Source organism: Salmo salar, chromosome ssa11, assembly GCF_905237065.1.
Source record: "Salmo salar chromosome ssa11, Ssal_v3.1, whole genome shotgun sequence".
NCBI lineage: Eukaryota > Metazoa > Chordata > Actinopteri > Salmoniformes > Salmonidae > Salmo > Salmo salar.
The window spans coordinates 105,601,150-105,628,112 of NC_059452.1; the positions used below are offsets into that span (position 1 = coordinate 105,601,150).

The following is a 26,963-nucleotide window of genomic DNA, read 5'->3' on the forward strand; positions in this document are numbered from 1 at the left end:
TCACAGTGAAATGCTGAATACAACAGGTGTAGTAGACCTTACAGTGAAATGCTGAATACAACAGGTGTAGTAGACCTCACAGTGAAATGCTGAATACAACAGGTGTAGTAGACCTCACAGTGAAATGCTGAATACAACAGGTGTAGTAGACCTCACAGTGAAATGCTGAATACAACAGGTGTAGTAGACCTCACAGTGAAATGCTGAATACAACAGGTGTAGTAGACCTTACAGTGAAATGCTGAATACAACAGGTGTAGTAGACCTCACAGTGAAATGCTGAATACAACAGGTGTAGTAGACCTCACAGTGAAATGCTGAATACAACAGGTGTAGTAGACCTCACAGTGAAATGCTGAATACAACAGGTGTAGTAGACCTCACAGTGAAATGCTGAATACAACAGGTGTAGTAGACATCACAGTGAAATGCTGAATACAACAGGTGTAGTAGACCTCACAGTGAAATGCTGAATACAACAGGTGTAGTAGACCTCACAGTGAAATGCTGAATACAACAGGTGTAGTAGACCTCACAGTGAAATGCTGAATACAACAGGTGTAGTAGACCTCACAGTGAAATGCTGAATACAACAGGTGTAGTAGACCTCACAGTGAAATGCTGAATACAACAGGTGTAGTAGACCTTACAGTGAAATGCTGAGTACAACAGGTGTAGTAGACCTCACAGTGAAATGCTGAATACAACAGGTGTAGTAGACCTCACAGTGAAATGCTGAATACAACAGGTGTAGTAGACCTTACAGTGAAATGCTGAATACAACAGGTGTAGTAGACCTCACAGTGAAATGCTGAATACAACAGGTGTAGGAGACCGTACAGTGAAATGCTGAATACAACAGGTGTAGTAGACCTTACAGTGAAATGCTGAATACAACAGGTGTAGTAGACCTCACAGTGAAATGCTGAATACAACAGGTGTAGTAGACCGTACAGTGAAATGCTGAATACAACAGGTGTAGTAGACCTCACAGTGAAATGCTGAATACAACAGGTGTAGTAGACCTCATAGTGAAATGCTGAATACAACAGGTGTAGTAGAACTCACAGTGAAATGCTGAATACAACAGGTGTAGTAGACCTCACAGTGAAATGCTGAATACAACAGGTGTAGTAGACCTCACAGTGAAATGCTGAATACAACAGGTGTAGTAGACCGTACAGTGAAATGCTGAATACAACAGGTGTAGTAGACCTTACAGTGAAATGCTGAATACAACAGGTGTAGTAGACCTCACAGTGAAATGCTGAATACAACAGGTGTAGTAGACCGTACAGTGAAATGCTGAATACAACAGGTGTAGTAGACCTTACAGTGAAATGCTGAATACAACAGGTGTAGTAGACCTCACAGTGAAATGCTGAATACAACAGGTGTAGTAGACCGTACAGTGAAATGCTGAATACAACAGGTGTAGTAGACCTCACAGTGAAATGCTGAATACAACAGGTGTAGTAGACCTTACAGTGAAATGCTGAATACAACAGGTGTAGTAGACCTTACAGTGAAATGCTGAATACAACAGGTGTAGTAGACCTCACAGTGAAATGCTGAATACAACAGGTGTAGTAGACCTTACAGTGAAATGCTGAATACAACAGGTGTAGTAGACCTCACAGTGAAATGCTGAATACAACAGGTGTAGTAGACCTCACAGTGAAATGCTGAATATAACAGGTATAGTAGACCTCACAGTGAAATGCTGAATACAACAGGTGTAGTAGACCTCACAGTGAAATGCTGAATACAACAGGTGTAGTAGACCTCACAGTGAAATGCTGAATACAACAGGTGTAGTAGACCTCACAGTGAAATGCTGAATACAACAGGTGTAGTAGACCTTACAGTGAAATGCTGAGTACAACAGGTGTAGTAGACCTTACAGTGAAATGCTGAATACAACAGGTGTAGTAGACCTCACAGTGAAATGCTGAATACAACAGGTGTAGTAGACCTCACAGTGAAATGCTGAATACAACAGGTGTAGTAGACCTTACAGTGAAATGCTGAATACAACAGGTGTAGTAGACCTCACAGTGAAATGCTGAATACAACAGGTGTAGTAGACCTCACAGTGAAATGCTGAATACAACAGGTGTAGTAGACCTCACAGTGAAACGCTGAATACAACAGGTGTAGTAGACCTTACAGTGCGAGAAAAAAAAGAAGTATTCTGGATCCGGACCCACTCGGGTCCCGGATTTGGGCTCGGATATTCGGGTACAGGTGGATCCGTGTAGACCTCTATCCTCCATACTCTTCCCTTCACCTTACTGTCCCTGTCCCCTCCTTCATCTTACTGTCCCTGTTCCCTCCTTCGTCTTACTGTCCCTGTTCCCTCCTTCGTCTTACTGTCCCTGTTCCCTCCTTCGTCTTACTGTCCCTGTTCCCTCCTTCATCTTACTGTCCCTGTTCCCTCCTTCGTCTTACTGTCCCTGTTCCCTCCTTCGTCTTACTGTCCCTGTTCCCTCCTTCGTCTTACTGTCCCTGTTCCCTCCTTCATCTTACTGTCCCTGTTCCCTCCTTCGTCTTACTGTCCCTGTTCCCTCCTTCGTCTTACTGTCCCTGTTCCCTCCTTCGTCTTACTGTCCCTGGTCCCTCCTTCGGCTTACTGTCCCTGTCCCCTCCTTCGTCTTACTGTCCCTGTCCCCTCCTTCATCTTACTGTCCCTGTTCCCTCCTTCGTCTTACTGTCCCTGTCCCCTCCTTCATCTTACTGTCCCTGTTCCCTCCTTCGTCTTACTGTCCCTGTTCCCTCCTTCGTCTTACTGTCCCTGTCCCCTCCTTCATCTTACTGTCCCTGGTCCCTCCTTCGTCTTACTGTCCCTGTTCCCTCCTTCGTCTTACTGTCCCTGGTCCCTCCTTCGTCTTACTGTCCCTGTTCCCTCCTTCGTCTTACTGTCCCTGTCCCCTCCTTCATCTTACTGTCCCTGTTCCCTCCTTCATCTTACTGTCCCTGTCACCTCCTTCGTTTTACCTGTCCTGCTCCATCCATCATTCTGACGCTCATCTCTCTTCCTCTCCACTAGATAGTAGGGATTTAAGGCGACGTTGATAACTCTCTCTCTCTCTCTCTCTCTGCTCTCTCTCTGCTCTCTCTCTCTCTCTCTTTCTGCTCTCTCTCTCTCTCTCTCTCTCTCTCTCTCTCTCTCTCTCTCTCTCTCTCTGCTCTCTCTCTCTCTCTCTGCTCTCTTTCTCTCTCTGCTCTCTCTCTCTCTCTGCTCTCTCTCTCTCTCTGCTCTCTCTCTCTGCTCTCTCTTCTCTCTCTCTCTCTCTCTCTGCTCTCTCTCTCTCTCTCTCTCTCTGCTCTCTCTCTCTCTCTCTGCTCTCTCTCTCTCTCTCTGCTCTCTCTCTGCTCTCTCTCTCTCTCTCTCTCTCTGCTCTCTCTTCTCTCTCCTCTCTCTACTCTCTGCTCTCTCCCTCTCTGCTCTCTCCCTCTCTCTCTCTCTCTCTCTCTGCTCTCTCTCTGCTCTCTGCTCTCTCTTCTCTCTCCTCTCTCTACTCTCTGCTCTCTCCCTCTCTGCTCTCTCCCTCGCTCTCTCTCGCTCTCTGCTCTCTGCTCTCTCTCGCTCTCTGCTCTCTCTCCCTTTCTTTCTCTCCTTGCTAGACTCCGAGGGTACAGCGGTGTGTGAGATAGTTCACGTGAGGTCAGAGTCTGAGGGGAGACCAGAGAGAACCTTTCACCTGTGCTGCAGGTGAGTTCTGACATCACAACTGTGTGGCTGACGTCACGCCGAGAACACATTTGAAATACCTATCTGTTTAAACATATAGCTATTTTCAATGAAATGAAACGGATTCATGTATCAATTGAATAAAATACAGAAAAACACATATTGCAGCACCATTACGTGTGTGTGTGTTTATATAATTGTGTGTTTTGTGTGCTTGTGTGTGTGTGTTTACATAATTGTGTGTTTACATGAATTTGAATGTGTGTGTCACATGAATGTGTGTATTGTGTGCTTGTGTAAAGGTTTACACGTGTGTGTGTGTGTGTGTGTGTGTGTGTGTGTGTGTGTGTGTGTGTGTGTGTGTGTGTGTGTGTAATATATTTGGGTGTATGTTTGTAATGGATTTTGTGGATGTGTATTTAACGTGTCCGTGTCCCCGACCCCAGTTCTGTGGACAGTAAAAAGGACTTCCTGAAGACAGTCCACTCCATCCTGAGGGATAAACAACGACGTCAGCTGATGAAGACTGAGTCTCTACCACCCAACCAGCAATATGTCCCCTTCGGAGGCAAACGCCTCTGTAACCTCAAGGGAAACAGACCAGCCATGAACAGAGCAGGTAGGGTGATTCCTCTGTAACCTCAAGGGAAACGGAGAAGGTAGGGTGATTCCTCTGTAACCTCAAGGGAAACAGAGAAGGTAGGGTGATTCCTCTGTAACCTCAAGGGAAACAGAGCAGGTAGGGTGATTCCTCTGTAACCTCAAGGGAAACAGAGAAGGTAGGGTGATTCCTCTGTAACCTCAAGGGAAACAGAGAAGGTAGGGTGATTCCTCTGTAACCTCAAGGGAAACAGAGAAGGTAGGGTGATTCCTCTGTAACCTCAAGGGAAACAGAGAAGGTAGGGTGATTCCTCTGTAACCTCAAGGGAAACAGAGAAGGTAGGGTGATTCCTCTGTAACCTCAAGGGAAACAGAGAAGGTAGGGTGATTCCTCTGTAACCTCAAGGGAAACAGAGCAGGTAGGGTGATTCCTCTGTAACCTCAAGGGAAACAGAGAAGGTAGGGTGATTCCTCTGTAACCTCAGGGGAAACAGAGAAGGTAGGGTGATTCCTCTGTAACCTCAAGGGAAACAGAGAAGGTAGGGTGATTCCTCTGTAACCTCAAGGGAAACAGAGAAGGTAGGGTGATTCCTCTGTAACCTCAAGGGAAACAGAGAAGGTAGGGTGATTCCTCTGTAACCTCAAGGGAAACAGAGCAGGTAGGGTGATTCCTCTGTAACCTCAAGGGAAACAGAGAAGGTAGGGTGATTCCTCTGTAACCTCAAGGAAAACAGAGTAGGTAGGGTGATTCCTCTGTAACCTCAAGGGAAACAGAGAAGGTAGGGTGATTCCTCTGTAACCTCAAGGGAAACAGAGAAGGTAGGGTGATTCCTCTGTAACCTCAAGGGAAACAGAGAAGGTAGGGTGATTCCTCTGTAACCTCAGGGGAAACAGAGAAGGTAGGGTGATTCCTCTGTAACCTCAAGGGAAACAGAGAAGGTAGGGTGATTCCTCTGTAACCTCAAGGGAAACAGAGGAGGTAGGGTAATTCCTCTGTAACCTCAAGGGAAACAGAGCAGGTAGGGTGATTCCTCTGTAACCTCAAGGGAAACAGAGAAGGTAGGGTGATTCCTCTGTAACCTCAAGGGAAACAGAGAAGGTAGGGGTGATTCCTCTGTAACCTCAAGGGAAACAGAGAAGGTAGGGTGATTCCTCTGTAACCTCAAGGGAAACAGAGAAGGTAGGGTGATTCCTCTGTAACCTCAAGGGAAACAGAGAAGGTAGGGTGATTCCTCTGTAACCTCAAGGGAAACAGAGAAGGTAGGGTGATTCCTCTGTAACCTCAAGGGAAACAGAGAAGGTAGGGTGATTCCTCTGTAACCTCAAGGGAAACAGAGAAGGTAGGGTGATTCCTCTGTAACCTCAAGGGAAACAGAGAAGGTAGGGTGATTCCTCTGTAACCTCAAGGGAAACAGAGAAGGTAGGGTGATTCCTCTGTAACCTCAGGGGAAACAGAGAAGGTAGGGTGATTCCTCTGTAACCTCAAGGGAAACAGAGCAGGTAGGGTGATTCCTCTGTAACCTCAAGGGAAACAGAGAAGGTAGGGTGATTCCTCTGTAACCTCAGGGGAAACAGAGAAGGTAGGGTGATTCCTCTGTAACCTCAGGGGAAACAGAGCAGGTAGGTGATTCCTCTGTAACCTCAAGGGAAACAGAGAAGGTAGGGTGATTCCTCTGTAACCTCAAGGGAAACAGAGAAGGTAGGGTGATTCCTCTGTAACCTCAAGGGAAACAGAGAAGGTAGGGTGATTCCTCTGTAACCTCAGGGGAACCAGAGAAGGTAGGGTGATTCCTCTGTAACCTCAAGGGAAACAGAGAAGGTAGGGTGATTCCTCTGTAACCTCAGGGGAAACAGAGAAGGTAGGGTGATTCCTCTGTAACCTCAGGGGAAACAGAGAAGGTAGGGTGATTCCTCTGTAACCTCAAGGGAAACAGAGAAGGTAGGGTGATTCCTCTGTAACCTCAAGGGAAACAGAGAAGGTAGGGTGATTCCTCTGTAACCTCAAGGGAAACAGAGAAGGTAGGGTGATTCCTCTGTAACCTCAAGGGAAACAGAGAAGGTAGGGTGATTCCTCTGTAACCTCAAGGGAAACAGAGAAGGTAGGGTGATTCCTCTGTAACCTCAAGGGAAACAGAGAAGGTAGGGTGATTCCTCTGTAACCTCAAGGGAAACAGAGAAGGTAGGGTGATTCCTCTGTAACCTCAAGGGAAACAGAGAAGGTAGGGTGATTCCTCTGTAACCTCAAGGGAAACAGAGCAGGTAGGGTGATTCCTCTGTAACCTCAAGGGAAACAGAGAAGGTAGGGTGATTCCTCTGTAACCTCAAGGGAAACAGAGTAGGTAGGGTGATTCCTCTGTAACCTCAAGGGAAACAGAGAAGGTAGGGTGATTCCTCTGTAACCTCAAGGGAAACAGAGAAGGTAGGGTGATTCCTCTGTAACCTCAGGGGAAACAGAGAAGGTAGGGTGATTCCTCTGTAACCTCAAGGGAAACAGAGCAGGTAGGGTGATTCCTCTGTAACCTCAAGGGAAACAGAACAGGTAGGGTGATTCCTCTGTAACCTCAAGGGAAACAGAGAAGGTAGGGTGATTCCTCTGTAACCTCAGGGGAAACAGAGAAGGTAGGGTGATTCCTCTGTAACCTCAAGGGAAACAGAGAAGGTAGGGTGATTCCTCTGTAACCTCAAGGGAAACAGAGAAGGTAGGGTGATTCCTCTGTAACCTCAAGGGAAACAGAGAAGGTAGGGGTGATTCCTCTGTAACCTCAAGGGAAACAGAGAAGGTAGGGTGATTCCTCTGTAACCTCAAGGGAAACAGAGAAGGTAGGGTGATTCCTCTGTAACCTCAAGGGAAACAGAGAGGTAGGGTGATTCCTCTGTAACCTCAGGGGAAACAGAGAAGGTAGGGTGATTCCTCTGTAACCTCAAGGGAAACAGAGCAGGTAGGGTGATTCCTCTGTAACCTCAAGGGAAACAGAGAAGGTAGGGTGATTCCTCTGTAACCTCAGGGGAAACAGAGAAGGTAGGGTGATTCCTCTGTAACCTCAGGGGAAACAGAGCAGGTAGGTGATTCCTCTGTAACCTCAAGGGAAACAGAGAAGGTAGGGTGATTCCTCTGTAACCTCAAGGGAAACAGAGAAGGTAGGGTGATTCCTCTGTAACCTCAAGGGAAACAGAGAAGGTAGGGTGATTCCTCTGTAACCTCAGGGGAAACAGAGAAGGTAGGGTGATTCCTCTGTAACCTCAAGGGAAACAGAGAAGGTAGGGTGATTCCTCTGTAACCTCAGGGGAAACAGAGAAGGTAGGGTGATTCCTCTGTAACCTCAGGGGAAACAGAGAAGGTAGGGTGATTCCTCTGTAATCTCAAGGGAAACAGAGAAGGTAGGGTGATTCCTCTGTAACCTCAAGGGAAACAGAGCAGGTAGGGTGATTCCTCTGTAACCTCAAGGGAAACAGAGAAGGTAGGGTGATTCCTCTGTAACCTCAAGGGAAACAGAGAGGGTAGGGTGATTCCTCTGTAACCTCAAGGGAAACAGAGAAGGTAGGGTGATTCCTCTGTAACCTCAAGGGAAACAGAGAAGGTAGGGTGATTCCTCTGTAACCTCAAGGGAAACAGAGAAGGTAGGGTGATTCCTCTGTAACCTCAAGGGAAACAGAGAAGGTAGGGTGATTCCTCTGTAACCTCAAGGGAAACAGAGAAGGTAGGGTGATTCCTCTGTAACCTCAAGGGAAACAGAGAAGGTAGGGTGATTCCTCTGTAACCTCAAGGGAAACAGAGTAGGTAGGGTGATTCCTCTGTAACCTCAAGGGAAACAGAGAAGGTAGGGTGATTCCTCTGTAACCTCAAGGGAAACAGAGAAGGTAGGGTGATTCCTCTGTAACCTCAAGGGAAACAGAGAAGGTAGGGTGATTCCTCTGTAACCTCAGGGGAAACAGAGAAGGTAGGGTGATTCCTCTGTAACCTCAAGGGAAACAGAGCAGGTAGGGTGATTCCTCTGTAACCTCAAGGGAAACAGAGCAGGTAGGGTGATTCCTCTGTAACCTCAAGGGAAACAGAGCAGGTAGGGTGATTCCTCTGTAACCTCAAGGGAAACAGAGAAGGTAGGGTGATTCCTCTGTAACCTCAAGGGAAACAGAGAAGGTAGGGTGATTCCTCTGTAACCTCAAGGGAAACAGAGAAGGTAGGGTGATTCCTCTGTAACCTCAAGGGAAACAGAGAAGGTAGGGTGATTCCTCTGTAACCTCAAGGGAAACAGAGAAGGTAGGGTGATTCCTCTGTAACCTCAAGGGAAACAGAGAAGGTAGGGTGATTCCTCTGTAACCTCAAGGGAAACAGAGAAGGTAGGGTGATTCCTCTGTAACCTCAAGGGAAACAGAGAAGGTAGGGTGATTCCTCTGTAACCTCAAGGGAAACAGAGAAGGTAGGGTGATTCCTCTGTAACCTCAAGGGAAACAGAGAAGGTAGGGTGATTCCTCTGTAACCTCAGGGGAAACAGAGAAGGTAGGGTGATTCCTCTGTAACCTCAAGGGAAACAGAGCAGGTAGGGTGATTCCTCTGTAACCTCAAGGGAAACAGAGAAGGTAGGGTGATTCCTCTGTAACCTCAGGGGAAACAGAGAAGGTAGGGTGATTCCTCTGTAACCTCAGGGGAAACAGAGCAGGTAGGTGATTCCTCTGTAACCTCAAGGGAAACAGAGAAGGTAGGGTGATTCCTCTGTAACCTCAAGGGAAACAGAGAAGGTAGGGTGATTCCTCTGTAACCTCAAGGGAAACAGAGAAGGTAGGGTGATTCCTCTGTAACCTCAGGGGAAACAGAGAAGGTAGGGTGATTCCTCTGTAACCTCAAGGGAAACAGAGAAGGTAGGGTGATTCCTCTGTAACCTCAGGGGAAACAGAGAAGGTAGGGTGATTCCTCTGTAACCTCAGGGGAAACAGAGAAGGTAGGGTGATTCCTCTGTAACCTCAAGGGAAACAGAGAAGGTAGGGTGATTCCTCTGTAACCTCAAGGGAAACAGAGAAGGTAGGGTGATTCCTCTGTAACCTCAAGGGAAACAGAGAAGGTAGGGTGATTCCTCTGTAACCTCAAGGGAAACAGAGAAGGTAGGGTGATTCCTCTGTAACCTCAAGGGAAACAGAGAAGGTAGGGTGATTCCTCTGTAACCTCAAGGGAAACAGAGAAGGTAGGGTGATTCCTCTGTAACCTCAAGGGAAACAGAGAAGGTAGGGTGATTCCTCTGTAACCTCAAGGGAAACAGAGAAGGTAGGGTGATTCCTCTGTAACCTCAAGGGAAACAGAGCAGGTAGGGTGATTCCTCTGTAACCTCAAGGGAAACAGAGAAGGTAGGGTGATTCCTCTGTAACCTCAAGGGAAACAGAGTAGGTAGGGTGATTCCTCTGTAACCTCAAGGGAAACAGAGAAGGTAGGGTGATTCCTCTGTAACCTCAAGGGAAACAGAAGGTAGGGTGATTCCTCTGTAACCTCAGGGGAAACAGAGAAGGTAGGGTGATTCCTCTGTAACCTCAAGGGAAACAGAGAAGGTAGGGTGATTCCTCTGTAACCTCAAGGGAAACAGAACAGGTAGGGTGATTCCTCTGTAACCTCAAGGGAAACAGAGCAGGTAGGGTGATTCCTCTGTAACCTCAAGGGAAACAGAGCAGGTAGGGTGATTCCTCTGTAACCTCAAGGGAAACAGAGAAGGTAGGGTGATTCCTCTGTAACCTCAAGGGAAACAGAGAAGGTAGGGTGATTCCTCTGTAACCTCAAGGGAAACAGAGAAGGTAGGGTGATTCCTCTGTAACCTCAAGGGAAACAGAGAAGGTAGGGTGATTCCTCTGTAACCTCAAGGGAAACAGAGAAGGTAGGGTGATTCCTCTGTAACCTCAAGGGAAACAGAGAAGGTAGGGTGATTCCTCTGTAACCTCAAGGGAAACAGAGAAGGTAGGGTGATTCCTCTGTAACCTCAAGGGAAACAGAGAAGGTAGGGTGATTCCTCTGTAACCTCAGGGGAAACAGAGAAGGTAGGGTGATTCCTCTGTAACCTCAAGGGAAACAGAGAAGGTAGGGTGATTCCTCTGTAACCTCAAGGGAAACAGAGAAGGTAGGGTGATTCCTCTGTAACCTCAAGGGAAACAGAGAAGGTAGGGTGATTCCTCTGTAACCTCAAGGGAAACAGAGAAGGTAGGGTGATTCCTCTGTAACCTCAAGGGAAACAGAGAAGGTAGGGTGATTCCTCTGTAACCTCAAGGGAAACAGAGAAGGTAGGGTGATTCCTCTGTAACCTCAAGGGAAACAGAGAAGGTAGGGTGATTCCTCTGTAACCTCAAGGGAAACAGAGAAGGTAGGGTGATTCCTCTGTAACCTCAAGGGAAACAGAGAAGGTAGGGTGATTCCTCTGTAACCTCAAGGGAAACAGAGAAGGTAGGGTGATTCCTCTGTAACCTCAAGGGAAACAGAGAAGGTAGGGTGATTCCTCTGTAACCTCAAGGGAAACAGAGAAGGTAGGGTGATTCCTCTGTAACCTCAAGGGAAACAGAGAAGGTAGGGTGATTCCTCTGTAACCTCAGGGGAAACAGAGAAGGTAGGGTGATTCCTCTGTAACCTCAAGGGAAACAGAGAAGGTAGGGTGATTCCTCTGTAACCTCAAGGGAAACAGAGAAGGTAGGGTGATTCCTCTGTAACCTCAAGGGAAACAGAGAAGGTAGGGTGATTCCTCTGTAACCTCAAGGGAAACAGAGAAGGTAGGGTGATTCCTCTGTAACCTCAAGGGAAACAGAGAAGGTAGGGTGATTCCTCTGTAACCTCAGGGGAAACAGAGAAGGTAGGGTGATTCCTCTGTAACCTCAAGGGAAACAGAGAAGGTAGGGTGATTCCTCTGTAACCTCAAGGGAAACAGAGAAGGTAGGGTGATTCCTCTGTAACCTCAAGGGAAACAGAGAAGGTAGGGTGATTCCTCTGTAACCTCAAGGGAAACAGAGAAGGTAGGGTGATTCCTCTGTAACCTCAAGGGAAACAGAGAAGGTAGGGTGATTCCTCTGTAACCTCAAGGGAAACAGAGAAGGTAGGGTGATTCCTCTGTAACCTCAAGGGAAACAGAGAAGGTAGGGTGATTCCTCTGTAACCTCAAGGGAAACAGAGAAGGTAGGGTGATTCCTCTGTAACCTCAAGGGAAACAGAGCAGGTAGGGTGATTCCTCTGTAACCTCAAGGGAAACAGAGAAGGTAGGGTGATTCCTCTGTAACCTCAAGGGAAACAGAGAAGGTAGGGTGATTCCTCTGTAACCTCAGGGGAAACAGAGCAGGTAGGGTGATTCCTCTGTAACCGCAAGGGAAACAGAGAAGGTAGGGTGATTCCTCTGTAACCTCAGGGGAAACAGAGAAGGTAGGGTGATTCCTCTGTAACCTCAAGGGAAACAGAGAAGGTAGGGTGATTCCTCTGTAACCTCAAGGGAAACAGAGAAGGTAGGGTGATTCCTCTGTAACCTCAAGGGAAACAGAGAAGGTAGGGTGATTCCTCTGTAACCTCAAGGGAAACAGAGAAGGTAGGGTGATTCCTCTGTAACCTCAAGGGAAACAGAGAAGGTAGGGTGATTCCTCTGTAACCTCAAGGGAAACAGAGAAGGTAGGGTGATTCCTCTGTAACCTCAAGGGAAACAGAGAAGGTAGGGTGATTCCTCTGTAACCTCAAGGGAAACAGAGAAGGTAGGGTGATTCCTCTGTAACCTCAGGGGAAACAGAGAAGGTAGGGTGATTCCTCTGTAACCTCAAGGGAAACAGAGAAGGTAGGGTGATTCCTCTGTAACCTCAAGGGAAACAGAGAAGGTAGGGTGATTCCTCTGTAACCTCAAGGGAAACAGAGAAGGTAGGGTGATTCCTCTGTAACCTCAGGGGAAACAGAGGAGGTAGGGTGATTCCTCTGTAACCTCAAGGGAAACAGAGAAGGTAGGGTGATTCCTCTGTAACCTCAAGGGAAACAGAGAAGGTAGGTGATTCCTCTGTAACCTCAAGGGAAACAGAGAAGGTAGGGTGATTCCTCTGTAACCTCAGGGGAAACAGAGCAGGTAGGGTGATTCCTCTGTAACCTCAAGGGAAACTAGTTTACCTTTCCTTGTTAACTATCAACAACAGTGTAGCGTTGTCTCTACCCTGTTTCTCTGTGTAGTGTGTTACTGCATTTTAATTTGTCTTTGTACTGTGATGTACTAACACTCTCGCCTCTCTCTCTCTCCTCTCTCTCACCTCGCTCTCATCTCTCTCTCGTCTCTCTCTCCTCTCTTGTCTCTCTCTCTCTCCTCTCTCTCCTCTCTCTCTCCTCTCTCGTCTCTCTCTCCTCTCTCATCTCTCTCTCGTCTCTCTCTCCTCTCTTGTCTCTCTCTCTCCTCTCTCACCTCGCTCTCACCTCGCTCTCATCTCTCTCTCCTCTCTCTCTCGTCTCTCTCGTCTTCTCGCTCTCCTCCCATCTCTCTCCTGTCCTCTTTCTCTCTCTCATGTCCTTCTCGCTCCCCCCTCTCTCTCTCTTTCTCCCTCTCTCTTTCTCTCTCGCTCTCTCTCTCTCCTTTCTCCTGTTTCTCTCTCTTCCCCCTCTCTCTCTCCTGTCCTTCTCTCTCTCTCTCTCTCCTGACCCTCTCTCTCTCCTCTCTCTCTCATCATTCTCTCTCTCCGCTCCTTCTCATCTCTCTCTCCTGTCTCTCCCTTTCTCTCTCTCTCCTGTCCTTCTCTCTCTCCTGACCCTCTCTCTCTCTCTCTCTCCTGTCCCTCTCTCCCATCTCTCTCTCTTTCCTGTCCTTCTCTCTCGCTTTCTCTCCTGTCCCTTCTTTTCTCTCCCATCTCTCTCCCTCCCTCTCTCTCTCTCCTTCTAGTCTCAGCCCCGTCTCGGACCCTTGGTCGCAGGAAGCTGGTTAGGAACCGATTCACCATTGACACCGACCTCGTTCTCCATGACAACCACGAAGACTCTGACTCTAACCCCTCCCACTCTACCCATGACCATTCCCAACAGCCTCCACATTCCCATAACCCCCTGCTTCCTACTCAGAAGCCTCAGCAGCGGATGCTGTTGGTGACTGGAGGCGACACTGACCGCTGGGTGGAGGAACAGTTCGACCTGGGTTGCTACGACGACCAGGGAGGAGTGACGGGGGAGGAGAGAAGGATGGAGGGAGGGATAGAGGGAAGGATGGAGGTGAAAGAGACGGACATTCTGAGCGACGATGACGAGTACTGCAAGTCAGTCAGGGCTTCATCAGCCGAACCCAGCCTCCTGGAGGAGAGGATGGAGGGAGCGACTCTAGAGGAGAGGAGCCAAGACCAGGACAGAGGGGTAGAAGAGGAGGAGGAGGAGGAGGGAAAGAAAGATGAGAGGAGACAGAACGGAGCGGTAGAGGAAGAGAGGAGGAGCTCCCATGGCATTCTCCAAGAGGACGAGGGGGGTGAAAGGGGTGAGTTACAGGTAGACTCTGACTCCCCCGTCCCTCCCCCCTCACGGTCCCCTGCCCTGCCGGTGAAGCTTACCCCCCTAAGGAAGCAATGGGCTGCGGAGGGCGTGGCCGGGAAGCAGTGTTCCGTGGAGAGAGTGGCCGAGAGGGACCACTGTGATGTCATCTGGGTGCGACGCGAAGACTACGCCAACGGAGGGAACAACGACATCTTCTGAGACTGAGAGGGAGGGAGTGATGAACAACAGAAAGAGAGGAAGAGAAGAGAGAGGGAGGGAGCGAGGGATGAACAACAGGAAGAGAGGAAGAGAAGAGAGGGATCAACGCCTTCTAGGGAGAAGAGGATATGACAGGCGGGACATGACAGACGGGACATGACAGACGGGACATGACAGACGGGATATGACAGACGGGATAAAACAGACGGGATAAAACAGACGGGATATGACAGACGGGACATGACAGACGGGATAAAACAGACGGGATATGACAGACGGGACATGACAGACGGGACATGACAGACGGGATATGACAGACGGGATAAAACAGACGGGATAAAACAGACGGGATATGACAGACGGGATAAAACAGACGGGATATGAATGACGGGCTATGACAGATGGGATAAAACAGATGGGATAAAACAGATGGGATAAAACAAACTGGACATGACAGACGGGACATGACAGACGGGATAAAACAAACTGGCTATGACAGATGGGGTAAAACAGACGGGGGTAAAACAGACGGGATAAAACAGATGGGCTATGACAGACGGGACATGACAGACGGGACATGACAGACGGGACATGACAGACGGGACATGACAGACGGGACATGACAGACGGGATAAAACAGATGGGCTATGACAGACGGGACATGACAGACGGGACATGACAGACGGGACATGACAGACGGGACATGACAGACGGGATATGACAGACGGGATAAAACAGACGGGATAAAACAGACGGGATATGACAGACGGGATAAAACAGATGGGCTATGACAGACGGGACATGACAGACGGGATATGACAGACGGGATAAAACAGATGGGCTATGACAGACGGGACATGACAGACGGGACATGACAGACGGGACATGACAGACGGGACATGACAGACGGGACATGACAGACGGGATATGACAGACGGGATAAAACAGATGGGCTATGACAGACGGGACATGACAGACGGGATAAAACAGATGGGCTATGACAGACGGGACATGACAGACGGGACATGACAGACGGGACATGACAGACGGGATATGACAGACGGGATAAAACAGACGGGATAAAACAGACGGGATATGACAGACGGGATAAAACAGATGGGCTATGACAGACGGGACATGACAGACGGGATATGACAGACGGGATAAAACAGATGGGCTATGACAGACGGGATAAAACAGATGGGCTATGACAGACGGGATAAAACAGATGGGCCATGACAGACGGGACATGACAGACGGGACATGACAGACGGGATATGACAGACGGGATAAAACAGACGGGACATGACAGACGGGACATGACAGACGGGATATGACAGACGGGATAAAACAGACGGGACATAACAGACGGGACATGACAGACGGGACATGACAGACGGGACATGACAGACGGGACATGACAGACGGGACATGACAGACGGGACACAAACGTGACTGCTGAGTTCGTTCACACAAGCTTTAAAAAGGAGGTTTTCGAGGAGGGAAGAAGGACCCTTGTCGATGTAAACTCTTATCTCCCCTCACCACTCCACGGGTTTATTCCCACGGAACCAAACGGAAGCAAACAGGGAGGGACTAACCTGAACTTTTCTCATAAGAACACTCGTTTTTCATTTACGAAACGTTTTCCATTACAAAACGATTTGCACTAATGAATACAACCCATCGCCCACTTTCTCCTGACAATCCTACTGTCTTCTTCTACTTGGTGACAGACTCACAGTCTCACAATGCCTCAACTGAATTGGTATCAGATGGGAGAGAGAGGCCGCACACGCAAACACACTGAACTATGATCTTGTTGCCAAAAAAAAAAAAAAAAAAAGTTTATTTTTCAAACGCAGGAATGATGGGTCATATTTTTTGCTTCTCTGACTTAGAAACTGTGTTTGTTTGTTTGTTTGTAACACTCAAGGGCTGTGTGTAACTTCTAAACCTTGTCTGCATCTCAGATGCTACCGTACCGTGTACCCTTTTTTTAGTGCACTGTTTTTTCACCCTGGACCCATATAGGGTTCTGATCCTAAACCTTGTCTTCAGGGGCTACAGACTGCTGTGTAATATAATACATAGAGATAGATAGAGGACACAACTTGGATATTAATACAAAGATGAGATCTCTTTCCATCTCTATGGTGTACAACCCTGCTAGCTTTACCGCGCTTACACTGTTCTGCTCCATATCGGCTGCTGATAGCACTCAGAGCAACTGTCCAGGCACAATTATAGCTTATTGTCTTTTCTAAAATAACATTATTTTTATTCACGTCTACCAACATATTTGTTCAAATCTTGATTTTGTTGACTATGGGAAAAAAAATGAACTAAACACATTTTTTTATTTTTTTATTTTGTGTGTTTTTTTTCTGTTTACATGACATCCAGTGTTACTCACTCCCTGACCCTCGCATGGGACAGGATATGGCATCATAGTAATAATATGACTTCCTGTTTTACTTGAATTTTCTTTGGAGTTTTGTTTGAAAGGAAAATGTTTGACAAAAAAAAAAAACCCTGCTGTTACTGACTGCAAAGCAGGATCAATGAATTACCCAGCTGATGTTGATTTTAAAAAAACAACAGAAATAACCATCATTTTTTTCTGGTTCATTTAAGAAAGATAAACTTAGATCTGTGTTTTTTTGGTTCTTGAGTAAATTAGACCATGCCCATTTCAAGCTTATCTTTAAAGTAAGAAGTTATTTCAGAATATTTAGGCAAGTAAGCTGGATAACTCAATAAATATGCTTTGTAGTATACCCATTTGGACTGCTGCCAATGTCGACCCGACTACCGTGTCATGCTGCCTTCAAAATGCTCCTCAGAACTGGGAAGTACGAGGTTCCGACTGGGAACTAAATAGTTGAACGACCCTGCCAAGTCGGTCTTCCAAGTGGAAAAGTCGGAGGTAATTTTGATACCCCGACTTTACGAGTTGTTATGTTTCGTCACTGACCTTTTTCACCTTTTCAATCAAAAGATTAAAAAATAAAAATAAAAACATTTTGACATCGTCTAACTCTCTGTATCAATGTGGATAATGCAGGTAGTTTGACAATATTATCAACATTAACGAAAGCTAGTCAACTTTATCATTAGAAATGTTAGCTAGCTCATCTAGCTAGCTAAAATCTCATTGGTTAAAGAATTGTTTCCGAATTCAAAAGCAATGACTAGCTCTTAAAGGAGTTATCCTTAGCTTCTGACTAATTCTTAAAGGAGTTATCCTTAGCTTCTGACTAACTCTTTAAGAGTTATCCTTAGCTTCTGACTAATTCTTAAAGGAGTTATCCTTAGCTTCTGACTTATTCTTAAAGGAGTTATCCTTAGCTTATGACTAATTCTTAAAGGAGTTATCCTTAGCTTATGACTAATTCTTAAAGGAGTTATCCTTAGCTTATGACTAGCTCTTAAAGGAGTTATCCTTAGCTTCTGACTAATTCTTAAAGGAGTTATCCTTAGCTTATGACTAGCTCTTAAAGGAGTTATCCTTAGCTTCTGACTTATTCTTAAAGGAGTTATCCTTAGCTTATGACTAATTCTTAAAGGAGTTATCCTTAGCTTATGACTAATTCTTAAAGGAGTTATCCTTAGCTTATGACTAGCTCTTAAAGGAGTTATCCTTAGCTTCTGACTAATTCTTAAAGGAGTTATCCTTAGCTTATGACTAGCTCTTAAAGGAGTTATCCTTAGCTTCTGACTAATTCTTAAAAGAGTTATCCTTAGCTTCTGACTAGCTCTTAAAGGAGTTATCCTTAGCTTCTGACTTATTCTTAAAGGAGTTATCCTTAGCTTCTGACTAGCTCTTAAAGGAGTTATCCTTAGCTTCTGGCTTATTCTTAAAGGAGTTATCCTTAGCTTATGACTAATTCTTAAAGGAGTTATCCTTAGCTTATGACTAATTCTTAAAGGAGTTATCCTTAGCTTCTGACTAGCTCTTAAAGGAGTTATCCTTAGCTTCTGACTAATTCTTAAAGGAGTTATCCTTAGCTTCTGACTAGCTCTTAAAGGAGTTATCCTTAGCTTCTGACTAACGCTTAAAGGAGTTATCCTTAGCTTCTGACTAACGCTTAAAGGAGTTATCCTTAGCTTCTGTTTCCTCTTGTGGTTGTACGATAAGTCACAATCAAGGCAGCACACAAAGCAAAGACGAAAACGTTTTTTCGAACACTCGGACGCCTGTTCTTCTTTTGGTTTCGCACTATTGAAGACCCGCCCCATCAGTCCTACAAAACCAAAACAAAACAACCGCTGGGTCCTCTCTGCTGAGTGGAAATAGAAACTAAAGATTTTTCAGTTTTGAAGTAGAACAAACCTTCCCTGGTTTCCAGATACGTGTAGTGTACCACAAAGCAGGATCGAATGAGTTAACCGGCTAACTTGCCTAAATATTCTAAAATAAGATAATTTATTTAAAAAGACAAGGTTGAAATGGGCCATAGTCTAACTGAACCAAATAACTAAAAACACATTTTAAAGTTTAGCTTTCTTATTATTAATAAACCAGAAAATCTATATTTATCTCTGGTTGTTTATTTAAAGTTAGCTGTTGAACTCATTGATCCTGCTTTGTATCCTGCTTTGTATACCTCTCTGGATTAATTGCCCGATCTTTTTGTTGTTGTCATGTCAAACAGAACGATATTTATCTACAAATGAGCAAAGCTACAACAACAACAAAAAGGTTGAAGTTTGAAATCTGAAGAATTTTTTTTTTTTTAAAAAGCAAGTCTTTCTTGTCTGTCTACGTTTGACATTTTGGTCATTTAACAGACGCTCTTATCCAGAGCAACTTCCTGTCTATTCCCAACCAGGGATCTATGTACTAATTCCTTACTAGGCCGGCTACCGCTAAACTACTGTGCTTTCTCTCCTACACTGTCTTGTTCTATGTCTATCTAATACACGTGGCACAAAACACAGAATACTGTATATCTCAACAACAACAACAAAAAAATAGCACAGACTAGTGCACCATTTATGGATGTATTCAAACTGCACTTCTACTCAACCGTGGGACAGAATTACATGGAACTGTGAGACTTTCTGATCAAAACAACACATACAGGACCCGGAGTTTTACCTGCACAATATACATTCATAGGGGTTCTATAAACGTTAGAGCTTCTATAACAAGAAACACTCTGGCTCCAGTTATAGCTTTTATATATATATATATATATATATAACAAGGGCCCCGAGTTGTTCCTTGTTAGTTCACACAATCATGCAGATAAAACTGCTGGCTCCGAGTTAGCAATGAGATCTACATGCAGGATGTTCAGGAATGCTGGACTAAAAACACAACTAATAGTAGTAGTTGTTGTTGATAGAGTTGTTAGCGTTAGCACACATGGCAAATCAATGATCTTTTAATCACTCCTAGGACCTATACTACTACTACTACTACTACTACTACTACCCCTGAGATTGGATGCATCCCAAACAGCACCCTATCCCTTATATAGTGTAATACTTTTGCCCAGTTCCCCGTAGGGCTCTGGTCTAAAGTAGTGCACTATCCTAGGGTATAGGGTAGTGTTTTGGGACGCAGACATTGTGAAGTACAATCGCTGGTCTAGAGGTGAATCTTGTGACTTCCTTTGACTTTCCCCTCTTTTTTGTTTGTATTTTGCATTTTTAAAAACTGTGTTCGTAAATAGGACTGTTGATTACCATTAATATAACTATTATTATTATTATTACTATTGTTATTATTATAAAAAATTTACATTTCTTATCGGATTTTGGTATTTTCTCTTTTTTTTGTGTGAGTTTCTCAATAATATATATATATATATATATATCCTGTTAATGTGTCTTTATTTAGACAGACCTGTTTATTAAATGATGAAAAGACGAGGATGAAGCAGTCTGACAATGCAGATGGTTCATTACAGTTTCTGGATCGGGTACAAGCATCTTTTGGAACTGTGGTTAAACCTATAGCAAACCAACCGTGGTCAAATGAACTGGTTAAACCTATAGCAAACCAACCATGGTCAAATTAACTGGTTAAACCTATAGCAAACCAACCGTGGTCAAATTAACTGGTTAAACCTATAGCAAACCAACCATGGTCAAATTAACTGGTTAAACCTATAGCAAACCAACCATGGTCAAATTAACTGGTTAAACCTATAGCAAACCAACCGTGGTCAAATTAACTGGTTAAACCTATAGCAAACCAACCATGGTCAAATTAACTGGTTAAACCTATAGCAAACCAACCATGGTCAAATTAACTGGTTAAACCTATAGCAAACCAAACGTGGTCAAATTAACTGGTTAAATGTACCTATAGCAAACCAACCATGGTCAAATGAACTGGTTAAATGTACCTATAGCAAACCAACCATGGTCAAATGTACTGGTTAAACGTGCCTATAGCAAACCAACCATTGTCAAATTAACTATCGCTAAACGGACCGATAGCAAGCCAACCATGGTCAAATTAACTGGCTAAACCTGTAGTACACTAACCATGGTCAAATGAACTGGTTAAATGTACCTATAGCAAACCAACCATGGTCAAATTAACTGGTTAAACATACCTATAGCAAACCAACCATGGTCAAATGAACTGGTTAAATGTACCTATAGCAAACCAACCATGGTCAAATTAACTTGTTTTAAATGAACCTATAGCAAACCAACCATGGTCAAATGAACTGGTTAAACGTACCTATAGCAAACCAACCATGGTCAAATTAACTGGTTAAACATACCTATAGCAAACCAACCATGGTCAAATTAACTGGCTAAACATACCTATGGCAAACCAACCATGGTCAAATGAATTGTGGTTAAACGTACCTACAGCAAACCAACCATGGTCAAATTAACTATGGTTAAACGGACCTACAGTAAACCAACCATGGTCAAATGGACTATGGTTAAACGTCCTATAGCAAACCAACCATGGTCAAATGAATTGTGGTTAAATGTACCTATAGCAAACTAACCATGGTCAAATTAACTGGTTAAACGTACCTATAGCAAACCAACCATGGTGAAATGAACTGGTTAAACGTGCCTATAGCAAACCAACCATGGTCAAATTAACTGGTTAAACATACCTATAGCAAACCAACCATGGTCAAATGAAATGGTTAAACGTGCCTATAGCAAACCAACCATGGTCAAATTAACTGGTTAAACATACCTATAGCAAACCAACCATGGTCAAATGAACTGGTTAAACGTGCCTATAGCAAACCAACCATTGTCAAATTAACTATGGCTAAACGGACCGATAGCAAGCCAACCATGGTCAAATGAACTGGTTAAACGTGCCTATAGCAAACCAACCATTGTCAAATTAACTATGGCTAAACGGACCGATAGCAAACCAACCATGGTCAAATGATTAAATAGATTTTCAGAAAGTCAGATAATGTTATTGTCTTTGTTACCTGGATTGAATATCTTAGACCCATTTTTGCTAAAAATAGAATTGTCATCAATGAATACAAAGTCGAGTGTAAAAGTGTTTTGCTGACAGAATATCAACACGTTGTTTTCATAAGAAGAGAACATGTTACAAATGTGTTCACTGTTTCCGGCAACTGTACAAAATGTTAAATGGCGTTTTCAGTAGTAGAATATAAAGAAAGATGTAAACATGGGAACTGTCTAACTGCTATGATTCTTGACAACATTGCAGAGAAGAAAGTTGAGTTATTTTGTAAGTAACTTTGGGTTACTCCTAAAAGACATCATCTCCAACATTACAGGTTTGTTTTCGGTGTGATTTGAGACTTGGTTCGTATCAGTTGTATTCACCGTTTCTTTATTTCGATTGTGGATTGTGTTTCTGCGTCGTTGGAAAGTTGACGAACCTATGAGCACACCGGCATCTGGATTATAATGATGGCGATGAATAAATCCGGCACACAATGTGGATATTTTCTATTTTTCCTTTTTTGATCAGGAATAATATTTATTTTGATGTGTATGAAATTGTTTGGTGAAATATGCATTTAAAAAAAGGACAGTAATTACCTATAATTCCTGCACCTTTCGATAGTTGTATTTCCAAATTTGATCATCATGATTTAGTTACTGCAAAGACAATCTATTGATCTCAAATCTACTTAAAAGACAGACTAACTTTCTGTTTTGTCAGCTTAGACTCAACAAATGTATGTTTGTGTTAATCTTTTTGCAGACGGTCATGTTTTAAAGAATGCACTTGCAAGTCTGACAGTATCATTTGGTTTGGATTGATGTATTTGTTTTGGAAAGGCAGCTACATAAAAATAAATAAAAAATAAAGGACTGTTTTGCAAACTGTCAGATAGTTTTGTGTCTTGTGAACACCGTTTCGAAAACTGACAACGTTGTTACAAAAAATATTGCTTGTATGCGATTGAGAAACTGTAAAACTGTAAATTGCTGGAGTCTGAATGGATTCTTCACATGAAGTACACCAGATTGACCACCAGGAGGCAGTAACTCTTCATGGGAAAGTGTTTCACTAACTACCAAAAGAATACTGGTCTGTATCTTCATGGTCTCTCCACTGTCCTCATCTTGCCTCGTTTATAAATCGTTGGCCAACATGATTTTCACGCAAAAATTGGGACTTTTATTAAAAAAAAAAAAAATGAACTTGACGTGAGAATGTGCTTTCCTCCCCGTTAACTTTAAACCATGTGTACGAACAGTTTCTATTGGTTGAAGTATTGCATTCCCAGAAGGCAACAGTAGCAGGAATATATGATGACACTATTATTCAAAACAATAAAAACAGGTAACTAAATACAAGATGCAATCGTTTGTGTTAGTGAGAAGAGCGAAATATATACTAATTGTACCACCGTATTCAGTGTGTCAGGATGGCCGAGCGGTCTAAGGCGCTGCGTTCAGGTCGCAGTCTCCCCTGGAGGCGTGGGTTCGAATCCCACTTCTGACAGTCTTTTTTTTTTTTGGCCTCCCAAGTGGCGCAGCGGTCTAAGGCACTGCATCTCAGTACTAAAGCCGTCACTACAGACTCCCTGGTTTGAATCCAGGCTGTATCACAACCGGCCGTGATAGGGAGTCCCATAGGGCGGCGCACAATGCGTCGTCCGGGTTTATTCTTAAGAATTTGTTCTTAACTGACGTGCCTAGTTAAATAAAAAAAGTAAAACATCTCAAATAATTAGATATAGTCATCTAGTTCCTACTATTTATTTCATTTCCATGATAATTGAACTATAAATTCCTCACCTTTTCTGACTGATGATTTCATACTCGCGAAATAGCCGACAACAACTTAGGATGGGCAACGTCCCGTCTCATTTCACTGGACCTTCTTCACAGTCAGGAAGTATATTAACTCAAGTAATTTACCCTCAATGCGATCCGAAGTTTAACGGTAGAACAGACTTTTTCCATTGACGTTTTGTAGGCTACGTCTGAATAAAGCAATGTTACATTTCTCCAGTAGACAATATTTAATTTATCAACATATTACATTATTATACATATCATGACCATTGCAGAATAAATTCCTCACCTTTTCTGGACATGATGAGTGGATAATCTCGAAGTAGCCATACAACAAATGACCATGCGCATCTCTCAATTAATTGTAGCCTATTAGATCGGCTATTACAAGGTATAGTTTTTTTGCTCTAGACTATATGCATTCAACAGGGAGCGCAGTTTATAACATACAGTAGAATTTAACAGGTGAATAGACAGTTGATATTTTGCGTTGAAGTGTGTAGGTTACCACACTGTAAATAGGGCCCTACTGTAGTTTTCATTTATTTTTTCCCGAGTAGACCATGTTTTTCTGAACAGTGCAACATTATAATCTGTTTACAGGTCCACAACAATTCAGAAACGTCACTGCAAAATTAAAAAAAAAACATTCTGCCAAAACCCTCCAAAAGACATTTGACCAAGTTCACCCATTGATATTTACTTTAGATACTTCCTACAGAAAATAAAGGGCGTTATTGTAAACCATAAAAAAAAGGTGAATTGTGGGTGTTTTTCAGGCGGAGTTATAATGCTCGTTCACAGTTTTATAACAGGAAACGTGTGCGTATGGCATACGCAAAAGTTTATAAATCTCAATATTTTAGAAAATGCATCGATTTTTCAGAAATGGTGCAGCCAGATACTGTATTCAGTTTACACAACGGTTATGAATGAGGCACCTGTCAGCAGAACGTTTAAATTCAACGATGTTTTATGTCAATTTATCCCCGAAATCTAAAATATGCCTGCCCAGCATTTTTATACATGACCCTAAGCATTATGGGATGTTAATTGCTTAATTAACTTAGGAACCACACCTATGTGGAAGCACCTGCATTTAATATACTTTGTATTCCTCATTTACTCCAAATATTTTATATTATTATTTTGTCAGTTACCTGTATTACAGAAAGCCCAGAAGGTCACAGTGAAACAGTGAACAAATTCTTATTTACATTGAGGGCCTACAACAACACAGAGTTACACATGGAATAAACAAGCGTACAGTCAATGACACAGTAGAAAAAAAATAAAGTCTATATACAGTGTGTGCAAATGGCATGAGGTGGTAAGGCAATAAATAGGCCATAGTAGCAAAGTAATTACAATTTAGCAAATTAACACTGGAGTGATAGATGAGCAGATGATGATGTGCAGATGATGGATGGTGTGTAAGTAGTGATACTGGTGTGCAAAAGAGCAGCAAAGTAAATAAAAACAATATGGGGATGAGGTAGGTAGATTGGGTGGGCTATTTACAGATGAATTAATTAATATAATGGTGGGCTTTCCCAGGGCAATCATGTCAGATAACGGCCCCCAGTTTGTGTCCGATTGTTTCATCGACACCATTATATTAACGAATGTAAAGTCAGTTATTGTTGTTTGATTTCTAATGAAGTTAGTCAGGTTGTAGTACAACTGTTCTAACACTAGATGGAGACAAATAACCAGTTTAAAAACTCCTTATTAATACCTGTACGTTAGCGCATTATACAAGTCTTTAACTTTCTTAATGTCTATATTAATTCATTCATTGTTTTCCCAGTATTGAAAAGCGTATTTTAAAGGGTCGAGGAATGTCTAAATATAAAATGTATTAATATAAAATGTATTAATAAAATAACGGACACAGCCATTGGTGTGCTACTTCCAAGTCGGTTCCACATAACCACAAAATGGTTATTGTGAACGCACTAGACTACCACAACAAACATAAACACTGGGGTTGTCAAACGATTCAAATAATTAATCAAGTTAATAGCATTACTTAACTGAGAATGATCAACAGCAACAAAATAATTAGCTCAAATTTGGCCCTAAATAAATAAAAGATTTTTCCATTGATGTTTAAACGGCATTTTCACCATAAACAAAACAAAAGTCACTAACAGCTAGCTATTAATGATCCCAATGCTTCAACGTGACTATTCCCTCTTATCAATGTTTCAGTAGGTCTACTTCCTGTTATCAAATGTTTCAGTGGGACTACTCCCTCCTATTAGTGTTTCAGTAGGACTACTCCCTCTTATCAATGTTTCAGTAGGACTACTCCCTCTTATCAATGTTTCAGTAGGACTACTCCCTGTTATCAATGTTTCAGTAGGACTACTCCCTGTTATCAATGTTTCAGCAGGACTACTCCCTCCTATCAGTGTTTCAGGAGACCTACTCCCTCATATCAATGTTTCAGTAGGACTACTCCCTGTTATCAATGTTTCAGTAGGACTATTCCCTCCTATCAGTGTTTCAGTGGGACTACTCCCTCCTATCAATGTTTCAGTAGACCTACTCCCTCATATCAATGTTTCAGTAGACCTACTTCCTCTTATCAATGTTTCAGCAGGTCTACTTGAAAAGAGGGAGTAGTCCTACTGAAACACTGATAGGAGGGAGTAGTCCTACTGAAACACTGATAGGAGGGAGTAGTCCTACTGAAACATTGATAACAGGAAGTAGTCCTACTGAAACATTGATAGGAGGGAGTAGTCCTACTGAAACATTGATAAGAGGGAGTAGTCCTACTGAAACATTGATAGGAGGGAGTAGTCCTACTGAAACATTGATAACAGGAAGTAGTCCTACTGAAACACTGATAAGAGGGAGTAGTCCTACTGAAACATTGATAAGAGGGAGTAGTCCTGCTGAAACATTGATAAGAGGGAGTAGTCCTACTGAAACACTGATAAGAGGGAGTAATCCCACTGAAACACTGATAAGAGGGAGTAGTCCTACTGAAACACTGATAAGAGGGAGTAGTCCTACTGAAACATTGATAAGAGGGAGTAGTCCTACTGAAACACTGATAGGAGGGAGTAGTCCTACTGAAACACTGATAAGAGGGAGTAGTCCTACTGAAACACTGATAGGAGGGAGTAGTCCTACTGAAACACTGATAAGAGGGAATAGTCCTACTGAAACACTGATAAGAGGGAGTAGTCCTACTGAAACACTGATAAGAGGGAGTAGTCCTACTGAAACACTGATAAGAGGGAGTAGTCCTACTGAAACATTGATAACAGGAAGTAGTCCTACTGAAACATTTGATAACAGGAAGTAGTCCTACTGAAACACTGATAGGAGGGAGTAGTCCTACTGAAACATTGATAAGAGGGAGTAGTCCTACTGAAACATTGATAGGAGGGAGTAGGTCTACTGAAACACTGATAGGAGGGAGTAGTCCTACTGAAACATTGATAGGAGGGAGCAACGCCTGATCCTCTTGTTCGACACACAAAAAAACCTACAAAATTCCACCTTTTGGTTTCCACGGTACCGAACACTTTCTTCACCATTTTGGCAAGATCAAACGAATCTCTCAGCTATATCTTCTTATCCTCAAACCGCACTCCTACTTCAAACTGTGAAGTAGTTGTGCAGTAGGCTTCCAAAGAGGGTTTTGGAGAAACGTGTCATTCAGTACAACCCCGTTCCGCAAAGTAACAAATGTTCAAGCGACCTGAACGCACTTCTTCATTAGACGCTCGTCTTTGCTAGCGCCGTCATATTCAAAGTTGGTATCCGCTT

The 26,963-nt window shown here is 43.6% G+C and overlaps 1 protein-coding gene and 1 non-coding gene across 2 annotated transcripts in view; both read left to right on the forward strand.

Annotated features, from left to right (window-relative positions):
* Positions 1–22,259, forward strand: part of LOC106592853 (rho guanine nucleotide exchange factor TIAM1) — a 141,812-nt gene extending 119,553 nt beyond the window's left edge. The window contains exons 24-26 of the mRNA XM_045690247.1: positions 3,628–3,715; positions 4,141–4,313; positions 13,147–22,259. Of these exons, the coding sequence (XP_045546203.1) occupies positions 3,628–3,715; positions 4,141–4,313; positions 13,147–13,940 (1,055 nt within the window). The 3' untranslated portion in view covers positions 13,941–22,259. The remainder of the gene's footprint in view (positions 1–3,627; positions 3,716–4,140; positions 4,314–13,146) is intronic.
* A 536-nt stretch (positions 22,260–22,795) lies between these two features.
* Positions 22,796–22,878, forward strand: trnal-cag (transfer RNA leucine (anticodon CAG)). The gene has a single exon. It is a non-coding gene; the product is annotated as a tRNA-Leu (tRNA).
* The last annotated feature ends 4,085 nt before the right edge of the window (positions 22,879–26,963 follow it).